This window comes from Macrobrachium rosenbergii, chromosome 42, assembly GCF_040412425.1.
Source record: "Macrobrachium rosenbergii isolate ZJJX-2024 chromosome 42, ASM4041242v1, whole genome shotgun sequence".
Taxonomy (NCBI): Eukaryota; Metazoa; Arthropoda; class Malacostraca; order Decapoda; family Palaemonidae; genus Macrobrachium; species Macrobrachium rosenbergii.
In genome coordinates, this window is record NC_089782.1 from 8,146,379 (window position 1) to 8,157,370 (window position 10,992).

At 37.0% G+C, this 10,992-nt stretch overlaps 1 protein-coding gene across 1 annotated transcript in view; it reads right to left on the reverse strand.

The window, feature by feature from the left end:
• Positions 1-512: 512 nt before the first annotated feature.
• The window catches only part of LOC136827931 (uridylate-specific endoribonuclease-like), a 10,857-nt gene continuing 377 nt past the window's right edge, over positions 513-10,992 (reverse strand). Inside the window, exons 2-6 of the mRNA XM_067085392.1 lie at positions 5,456-5,689; positions 3,913-4,051; positions 1,853-2,052; positions 1,281-1,510; positions 513-948 (exon numbers count right to left, since the gene is read on the reverse strand). Coding sequence (XP_066941493.1) covers positions 718-948; positions 1,281-1,510; positions 1,853-2,052; positions 3,913-4,051; positions 5,456-5,689 — 1,034 coding nt within the window. The 3' untranslated portion in view covers positions 513-717. The remainder of the gene's footprint in view (positions 949-1,280; positions 1,511-1,852; positions 2,053-3,912; positions 4,052-5,455; positions 5,690-10,992) is intronic.

Sequence of the window (10,992 nt, forward strand, 5' to 3'; positions counted from 1 at the left end):
ATTAAAAAAAAAGTTTTCTCCACCTCACAAGGAAATCTTTACAAATTTTCAAGGTCAAGTTATAACTTGCCTGTAGGGTCCGCGAAATTCTGCCTGTAAGGAATGTTCATGACATTTCCTTCTCAGTTTGCGTAATCGTTGCAGGCGAATTTAGAATTCTTTATCACCTCGCATGTATCACCCATATAGAACAAAAGTGTAAAGTGTATCTTCATGTTTCATAAATTTTATAAATAATCATGTTTGAAGATTAGTTTACAAGAAAGATAACCTGTACCCTAGATGCTTTTAATACAAGCCTATTGCAATGAATTTTAAATTATTAAGGTAGCAACACTAAAGTGAACTATGCTTTAGAAAGTATGCATTTATCATATGTGCCGCAATTTATTGGAGAAGTATGTTCAAACTGCTATTTAACCACTCTGTGTAAAATCTGAAGTGAAGGAAGTATTTGATGCTACACTTATCATACGATATTTATTTTTCGGAATCTTAATGAAACTCGGGTCATAACTGCATATACACACTTTACTGACATTTACAGCACCTGCCTTAAGAAAATAATAAATTATAAATCATACCATAAATTACTATTCGGACCTTTAATAAGACCTTTAACACAAAGACAGTGTAAGTCTGGAAGAAAATATAATTTTCACTTGAGGACAGCATCGTCTGTATTCAAGTTACATTACTTTACTCATTGTCCAAGACTTATAAATGTGGGTAAGCACTGCCAAGAAGGGTTTTTCCGTCGTACTTATATGTCCACGTCTGAATCTTGAACTGGTGTCCCCTCATCTGAACTGGGCAGAGGGAGTCAGGTCTAGCCAAGAAGCACACTGTGTACACGGCTATCTCGAATTCTGGAGACGTGGCTATGAATGAGCTGCCGACGCTTTTCTTGTAGTTACGCCATTCAAAGTGATCTTCAAGGACCAGGCCCTATATTATAATAATAATGATTTTAACATTGCCACATCAGTATTCTTAAGGGATCTAATATTTAATGACAATATTTCATTTGCATGAAAACAAGATGTCATATAACTTGAAAACAAAAGATAAATGACAAACAGTCGTGCCACATTTCCAGCAAGTGTATAAAAGATGAAGTGTCAACATCAAGGTCTGGACAGTTTATTCTTGATTGTGCAACCATTGTACCCAAACAGAAAAAAAAATTTATCTGTGAATTATAAAGAAGTCAGTTTTTAAAATATCAGTCATGATTGAAAAGAATTTCTGTTCTTAGCTGAGCTGAAAGAGAGACTAACCTTTTCGCCAAAATCCTTCATTTTACTCCAGCCGCCGTAGTCAAGATTACCGGCGCTTTCCTCCGTGTAGAAATAGACCCAGTTGTGGAACCCGGAGACAGCACCTTTCTTTATTTCCCCTACAAAGGCGTGCTCGAAACCTGAGGAGCCAAGAGCACTGCCGCTACCCCGAGGGTAAAAATCAAACCAAATCTCCTTTATTTTGTTTCTCAGACTACCAGTGCAGAGTCCTGTAATGAAAATATAACCGATATAAGAAAAAAGGAGAAGCCATTAAATGTATTTGAATTTATATGAGTGTTATACATACTTTTTATTTATGTATTTGAATATGAGCAGCACACTTAGGTATATGATGCGCTGATATTTAGCACAGTTGGTACTGCAATACTTTTCCCATATTCCATCTTTCCCAACACTGATTTCTTCATATAAAGATTTTGGGTGGATTATTTTGTTTTATAACCGCTATAGCGGATTGTAATTTAATTAGAAAACACTGTTTTAATTAGAGTATATGGCATTCACAAGCCTGATTATGCTGAACGCAGTAACTTAGTATCATTTCTCACTTTTTTCGTAAAGGAAATCATTTGTCATTTTCATGACCTTTGTGGCCATGATGGCGTCAAGGAAATCCTCTAGTTCAGCAGCTTCTCCAGGCTCTTCGACTTCGCCTTCGTTGACGTCTGGGATGTAATTGTCTTGAAGGGCGATCAGGGCAGAAATAGTGGGACCGCTCAAAGCTTCTGGAGGTACATGTGTAAAGAATCTGAAAAGAGAATCCCGAATCAAAAATGAATAAGGGATAGTTGCCAGCGTAACTCTTCAAATAAAAGAGTTAAGTCCCTATCGCTCATGAATGAAGGGGAGTAAGTTCTAAATCTTGAATGTCCTATAAAAAAGGATCAGAGTGTGAATAGAAATATTACCGAAGAGAAATTACATGCTGGTATTTTACTGTAAAGGCGTGGCTCAAATATTAAGCATCTAGAAAATTGCAAATATCCCAACTATAAGCAATGTGGCCTTGTGTTGTAAAGTAGTCGTTCTACCATGATATTAACATTCTAGGTTTACAGACTATTTCTAAACAAGTTTAGGCAGACAGTAATTCAGACTTTTCAAAGCAAATCTTTTCTGCTCAACTATGCCATATAATGAAGGGGTTATTCGCCTACTTTCTATATTTCCATTGAATTGTTTCCTGCTATGGTAAACACATCAAACCCTCTGAGATCATGTCGTCAGAAACAATCAATAGTGGACGGTAGAAATTCGCAAATTTATTACTTGGATAGTAACACAGGTCTGGTTTTAAACATTAAGTCTTCGTAGGGTGAACACTTCGGTTACTAAGGCAAACGGTTGTCTGAATGAAGCCAAAATACTCTTTCTTGCTTTTTTTAACAAAAGGAAATCAACTACACGTAGCATTTGCGGAGAAACACCAGTTTATCTTCAGTCTTCAACAATAACCCGGCTGGGTATCCTAACTCCAGCTGTGTCGCGATTAGACTCGTATATACTGTACATGCTAGCGACACTGACTGACAAAGAAAATCGTTCACAACCGTAAAAGTGTAAATAGCTGGTTTTACATGGCTTTTGAAAGGATAAAAACATTTTTTCGTATGCTTATGGCAGCATTTGTCGATCGGAAAGCTATGTTATCTCATTTAGATGCCATACGGTTCCGAAAAAGTATAATATATATGTTTACATATCACTAACATCTGCTCCAGCACCAAATACATATAGTACGTGAGAATATCACACGTAGTATTCCCTAGGTCACCAACCATATCTTCACCGAAAAACAAGTTTGTATTCTATAGCATATGTTGGTAAAAAAGGCTGTTTACTTTCGGCCTCTAATGATACTTCGTCATTTTGAATGACGCTTAAAATTTGAAGGATTGTGAAAGTCTTTGATTTCCCGAACGGTACTAAAAATTCAAGAAACTAGTAGTCTCAACTGAGATATACCTCCTTGTATAGTAGAATGTCATCTCATTTAAGACCTGAAAGCAACACTTTTTGTTATAGAAACAGTCATTAGGCAATTAGGCTCATGACCCAAAAGTTATGTGGGTCAGAATGATAAATCACCACTTGAATATGTTCTGATTATTCACTTTAAGAAGATTAGTGAAAAAAATATGTTAGTAAATTTGGAAAGTGTCATGAGTTCTACTATTATGACATTTTACTGCACTGGTTACTCATTGCTTTTTAACCCAATACACAGAAAAACAGCAAAGAAAATTGGTGCTTGCTTCTATTGATGTTTCACTTTCATACTTGAGCCAAATGCTTTCCAGTGGAAAATTAAAGCTGAAAGTTGAGACTAGGATGTCGACAGATACCATGTTTGGGTCATAAACACATTGTTGGCGGTGATGTTCGTGCTGTATGGGGATTTGCCAACGTCATTCTTTTCTGTTAGACAGCTGGGAAATTGTAACCTTCTGTTTTGAACTTCAGTATCAAATTTCATATCAGTATCCTTCAACTGTAAGTTACTATGACCAAATATTTCGACGTCATTTTACGATCATAGTAGTACTCACGGAAGCTAGATAAAAAGGGATCATATTTCAAAGTACCCGAAGTATTTTTACACACTTACGGTCCAGGTGCCACATCCTCAGATGTGCTGCTTTTACCCTGAGGATCAACAGTGATCAGGGTTCCGACGTTATTCACGTCGAAAGACAAAAGGGCCTCAGTTAGATCCCTGAGCTCATTGTCCGTGACACCCTCGCCACCTGGAAAAGCAAGTTAAAAATTATGATGATTTTGTTGAAGCTTTAACCATATAACTTATTCTCAGTATTTTTCTTGATAAGAAGGTGTCTGTCCATCTCGTGCATAGTCTTTAAATATCCCGTCCATTGCAACGTCCCCTCTCGCTCGATCTAAACCACTTTCTTTCTTCGAATCTCCTTCCTATCACTTACTAGTTTCATGTCTAAAACATCGAAATCTAGTCTGTTACATATTAGGGTGCTCTTCTTTCTGTCCCTTAACCTTTGTTATCTCTATGATTGTAATGCTAAGCACAATGAATGGCGGGGTTTCAGTGTTGCTGATCAGCATGCAGGTCTCTTCTTGAATTTAGTAGCAGAAAACGTAAAATAAAATAGTTACTGAATCTTCAAGTAATGAAAAGGCGAATGCTGTGTCAGGATCTGAGGAATTATTATACAAATGGTTAAACTTAGAGAATTGTGAATAGGAAAACTAGCAACTCCGAATTTAAATGCATTGTGTATACGAAGACTATTCGTTGTCCCAAAATCAAACCTTATTGCAAATAGTAGGTCTTGCCGTATCTCTTCAGATGAATCTTACACTGACACGGGGGTTTGCTATTCGGCCTCAGCTTCGTCTACTCCCTATCAGCATGGATATTCTACAATAATGTTCTCAAGAGGTACTTTAAGTTTAGCACTTGTTCATGTGCACGCTAGTTATTTTCTTATTTTGTTACAATTATTCCACAATAACAGTCTAATATGGAAAATATCTCAGCCACCAACATTATAGCCATACAGTGCCATATTGCTGGCTTTGCTTTAAAATAAATTTCCTACTTGTTTATTACCTCAAGTTTGAAAAAGAGCCTAAATTACATGCTGCCTTTAATAGCACCACATTTTTTTTACATCAGTGTACTAAAATTTAAAAGAATTGGTTTGAAGAGGTGGCAGGTTTGACTCCCTGTGAATGTGGATATGGTAAACTTAGCAATCAAATAAATTAGATAGCGAGCGAAGCTCATCATTTAAAAGTTTTCAGAAGTTTTGCTGAATTCTGTAAAAGTGAAACGAAGTTAGTTATTTATGCATGTAATCAACTGAAGATTGGACTCGGATTCTTCACAAGATTATAATGAGACATTTTTTATTTTTTCATTGTCAATGCATGCATTGTACCGGGCAAAGCACTCTAAGAGCGACGCAGGACTTAGGTATTTCAATCAGCACCCATTTGGAGAGTAGGTTTTTGCCTACCGGATCCGAAGCACGACTTCGGGCTGACACATTCAGTTGATGAAAGGCGACGCAAAAATAAACTGTATGAAAAGTAGCGATAAGAAGTCAGTTAAGAGATGAGGTAAGATATTTCAGGAATTTCTTCGAAAAACTCAGAAACTAAATTGTACTCACCTCCACAAAGGTCATTATAGTCGTCACAGCAGTTGCCATGAGAGGGACATTTATTGTTACACTGGCAGGGCTTCGAAGACAGGTAGGCCTCGCCACAGCGATCCTGACAGCTGAAGCAGATTTCAAAGTAATCCTTACAACAATCGTAGAAGGTTTTGCAAGAAGAGTTGCACTGGCAGGGTTGAGAAAGATCCTTCTCTCCGCATCTCCCAAAGCACGAGGAACTGTAGGCTCCTAGGGATTTGATAGGAAAAATTTACTGTGGCATTTAACATTCAGTGCGTAATTACTAAAATTTAAATTTCACTTCTATGCTGTATATCACGTTACATATAGTTAATCCTAAGAAATAGAACTTGGGCAAATTTTACCAAGATGTACAAAATCTCAAAATCACAGGCACTTCAACATATCTGCGTCAACCATTTTGTTCTAGGCATCTCTTGCGTGAAACCAGAGTCTGTTGATTTTCCACTTTTTCAATGCTTTCACTGCTGCCTATATATATATATATATATATATATATATATATATATATATATATATATATATATATATATATATATATATATATATATATATATATATATATGTGTATGTGTGTGTGTATATGTATGTATATATATATATATATATATATATATATATATATATATATATATATATATATATATATATATATATATATATATATATATATATATATATATATAGTATATATATATATATATATATATATATATATATATATATATATATATACATGTATATATATATATATATATATATATATATATACATATATATATATATAATAACAAATAAATCCCAGATTCGTTGGCAATTCAAGTATGCTTGTATTCCACAACAGAATCATCACTGACCCATATTTTCTATTTGGGTCGCATCATCTGTTGTGTTGTCCTTAGAAGTCACGATTAAAGAAATATTGTCTCATCAAGTTCCAAAAGAAACCGCAAATAACTAAAGAAAAATTACAGAGCACATTTGCTGAACTAATATACATAACGAAATCATTTTAATTACATCCTTTTACAAAAATGTTCATATAGTAATTCCTCTCTCTCTCTCTCTCTCTCTCTCTCTCTCTCTCTCTCTCTCTCTCTCTCTCTCTCTCTCTCTCTCTCTCTCTCGGGAATGCAATCGAAACATCAGCATCGAGTATACAAAGCAAATAATGCTCCGTTGTTAACATGTGTGTGATTTGCATAAAAATAAATATGCTCCACACTTTCCCTATTGTTTGCTGTTCCTTTAGAAATTTGTTTAAATAAACGGAAACTTTTTTGTTTACATTCAGTTTTGCGCTGTAATGAAAACTATGTTTTTAAGCATAAGCAGTTTTTGTGAGCATTAAAAGAACATTTCGTAATAATTTTGTTTTCCTCCTTTTTCACTTTTTTTTAATATAAAAAACATACCATTAGGTAAAGAATTAATTGTCCTTGTATGGCAGAAAGAATGGCATTACCATTCAGTAAAACCAAGTGACCTCCAAAATATAACTTTTGCTCTTTTCGATACTAAAACTGTAAAGTTAAATTGGTTGTTCCTAAGTCTTATGCCCGATGCCTCTGTCAGAAAATGCAAAATCTCCTGTTAAAATGCCTTTTTGAAATTTTGTTTGCGCTTCTATACCTGCCGGGACGGTCCCATATATAGATGGCGAGCACTGACATCTTATAAGTACTGGGACTTGTTAACGTGAAGGAAGATGCTATTTGATATACGGAGATAAAGCGCACATGATGAAAAGGATTTTAATGCAACAAAATATTTATTAGTAAAAACCGTATATAATGAATTCCGTTGATGGCGTAACTTATAGTTTTTAACTCCATAAAAAGAGCATGCAACAAGTGGGGACAGAGACGAAGTGAAGTCTTCATAATCTGTTAATGAGACAACTGAAGTCACAGAAAGCAACCAACAACCAAGAAAACCACAACAATTGGTTCCGCTAACTCTAAAGCACGGTTTACACGCTACGATAAATTGTAGCGATTTATTGTAATGAAAAGGTTGTTGCAATTTGTCGTTACGTGTAAACAGGAGATCGCAGCGCGTGTAAACCGTGCTTTTAAAAAACCATTTTTATTCCGTTGCGGAGAGAAATATTATGACGTGCTTTTTTATGGTTAAAAGATTGTATATGCAACCAAAGATCTTTTAACCGCAATCGTAGTTACATCGAAAAATTCAAGAATTCTATCAACAACTGCTACATCTCGGTAAATTTCGCCACAGGTTACTGTAAAAAGGATTACAAATAGCGTACAGAAGCCTGTCATCCTCTGTCTGTTAAAAGAAGTTAAAATGTCAAGATTATCCTGTGCCTTTTTTCTGTCATTGGTGTCTGAGTTGCAAATTGATTCCTGCGTCAACATCCACAAACTCATTTATTGGTTGTGTTATTGTTCATGTGTTTATATTGGAAGTTTCTAAAAAAGTATGAGGACGGCTGGTGTTGGAAACGCTGCCACTAACGCATTTTTTGTTGGGTTTAAACCTTAGAACTGCCTTTACTTTTTTCTTTAGGACAGAATGGTTGATGCTCGCTCTTTGAGGTAAGAATTGTGAAAGTCTTCAGTTACTATTTTCTGACTCCTTTTTAAAGGTGTAAAAGTCTGGTATTACTTTGTGTTCGTAGGCCAAATTGCGTGTTCTTGTAATGAAAATTTTTATCTCTAGCATTGGCATACAAACAAGTGTGTGTGTGTTGCACGCGAGCGGGTATTTATGTTCATTAAACCACAAATAATACTTAATTGTGAATTCACTTTAACTTGAGATTACCTCAGCTTCATCCGCTGCTTTCAGAACTCTAAGCCTGTGCGTTTAGGCTTGATAAAGAGGTATTAGAGAGTTATCCATTTTGCTAACCTAACCTAGAGCAGCATGTCCCAGGTGATAGGTATTCTTTTCTCATTGAGCCTTCAAGTTGGTAACATTCTGCATTTCCTGCTGTGACTTACAATGAAGATAATATGTGGATCCTAACCTAGCCTAACCTAGGATGTCATGTCTTACCTGACAGGGAGGTCTTTGCCTCCCCTGGAGGCCCCATCTAACCGAACCTAAGCTTGTCCTTCCCAACCCTAACCCTAACCTAACACTAATGCCTACGTCACAGGTAATCTAATTTCCTGCTGTGCTTCCCCAGTTTTTTTAGACAACTGGCAGAGCAGAACATCAAATGAGTCAGAATTACTTCAGAAACTAGCAGAAAAGACAACTGTTTCATATTTAAAATTTAGAATCACTTACGTCCTAAGTGTCCTAGGTTAATCACCATTTTCAATATCTTTGCCTTTCTCAATATGATGTTATCAGAATACAGTCAGTTTTTCTAGCACCTCGATGTGTTATTGAGTCCATCTAAAGCATGATTTGACTGCAACATCCCCCAGCTAATACCCAAAAATATATCCACAGCATACCAACTGAGGAAGGTGGACAAGTTGTCGGAGGCCACCAAAGCCTTGCAACACACTGCCCATGCTTTCTCTAAGGCCAAACTCTCAGAACAACGTGCTGGAAGTTTCTAGAAATAACAACGAAGCAAAGCTCATAGGTTTGCAGAAATTGTTGGAAGAACCTACTTCCCCTTTCCTACTTTCAGAGTATAGCTTAAGCACATGTTCCTGAGGATTGTTAATTCTTCAATTAGCCTGTTGCCTTCTCCCGTTGCAAAATTAGATGTCTCTTAACCCCATTCGAATAAATAGTAATTATGACCTCACCTCCACTTGATGGGACGAAAATACACGTGAGAATTCATCGTCGCTGACACCCGAATGGCCCTACCCAGCCCTGGTTGCTCAGACACTATGAGCTACTTGTAGATGTCACCCATCACTGCATCATACCCCTGTACTCCTGCCAAACAGGGCCCCCTTCTCCTTTGGGTTTATGTGCCTCCCATCTCATCAGTAGGCCATATGTACCTACAAAACCTCCTGCTGGAATTCGTTGTCATTTTCCAGACAGTCCTTTGTCAGATTCTAGAGGTAACACTGCATCTATCATCACATGAAAACAACAGGTCCCCCAGTCCATTCCAAGTTCCAGCACAAGCCACTGGGGAAACGTTTCACTGAAAAGAATGTCTTCAAAGAAATGAAATGGATGGGTATTTGCTAAAAGGCCACCAGCCTCTGGGCTTCACCACCCACTTTTACAATTTGGACTTGAATCATCAGGTTCTTTCTAATTTTACTTAACAAAAATGATAGACAAAATAGGAAATGCTGCATTTCCTCATCTTTTCACACACTAATACTAAGAAAATAAAACAAAGTAGGTGAAGATAGGGGGGATGGTATGCAAGATAGGACTATAAACAACTTGTTACATATCTTGTGAACTATCCTTCAAGGCAGGGGTGTTGACAGCTGATCTATAGAAGACACAGATGGTTTCATCCAAAGTGGGACAGTAGTCTTGAGATTCAACCTCTGAAGCTTTTGGAAGAGGCATAGATAAGGGCAATTTGTTTTCTCCTGGACATGAAGCGCTAAAACATCTGAAGGGGCTTCTACTTGAAGGTAAAACATAAGCTTCTCTTCTTCTCTGTCCTTCTCTCTGTCCTTCTCCCATTCATCCTTCATTGATCAGGCCAATCCTATGGGAGTTTATATACCCCTAAATGGGCAGGGCTAATCATAACATTACAGACAATTGTCGTTTCCTTTATATGTAGATTCTTGAAAATTCTGCTTACTGATTGGTTTATTGAAAACTGCTCATCTGACCACACACCAGACTAGCAATATCTAGAAGACTTGAGACAAAATCTTGCATCACTGAGCTTTGAATTTGCAAGACCATTTTATCAGATACCATTTAAGGCTACAAAGGGATGACATGCAACACCAACAGGCAAAGACAGAACAAGGACAACACCAGACTGGACATCCACAGAACATGTGTTTATTGAAAACGAAATTTTCATTTCCATTAACATTCCACTTAGGTGGAATGCTAATGGAAATGAAAACCCGACAGCTCATTGCTCCCCCCACAGAGACTACAGGCACTTCAACCTCCAGATGAAACCCAATCACTACCCCATCCACCCTCCAACCTCCATAGGGCAAGAATCTTCTCCAAGTTTGACCTAATGAAGGGATATTTCCAAATTACAGTCTACACAAAACTATCCTGAAAATGAGACATATACCTTCACCTGCTCAACATTCGGCCTCCCAAATTCAGGGGCTATACTCCAAAGGCTGATGGACAACAGCCTTATAGATCTCCCTTTTGTGTATGCTATGCCAATGATATACTTATATTTTTACCAGAAACCGAGAACACCAACAGCACATCAGGGCCATTCTATCCCTTCTACAGGACAGTGGCTTAGTTATCGAGGTCTCCGATGTTGAAGTGCTGGTTTGTCTCTTATCCAATAACTGTGTACAACCCTACCCTCCAAGGTGTGAGACCTGAGGAAATATCCAGCCCCAACCACAACTACGAATATTAATCACAGGTTCCTGACCAACATTGCC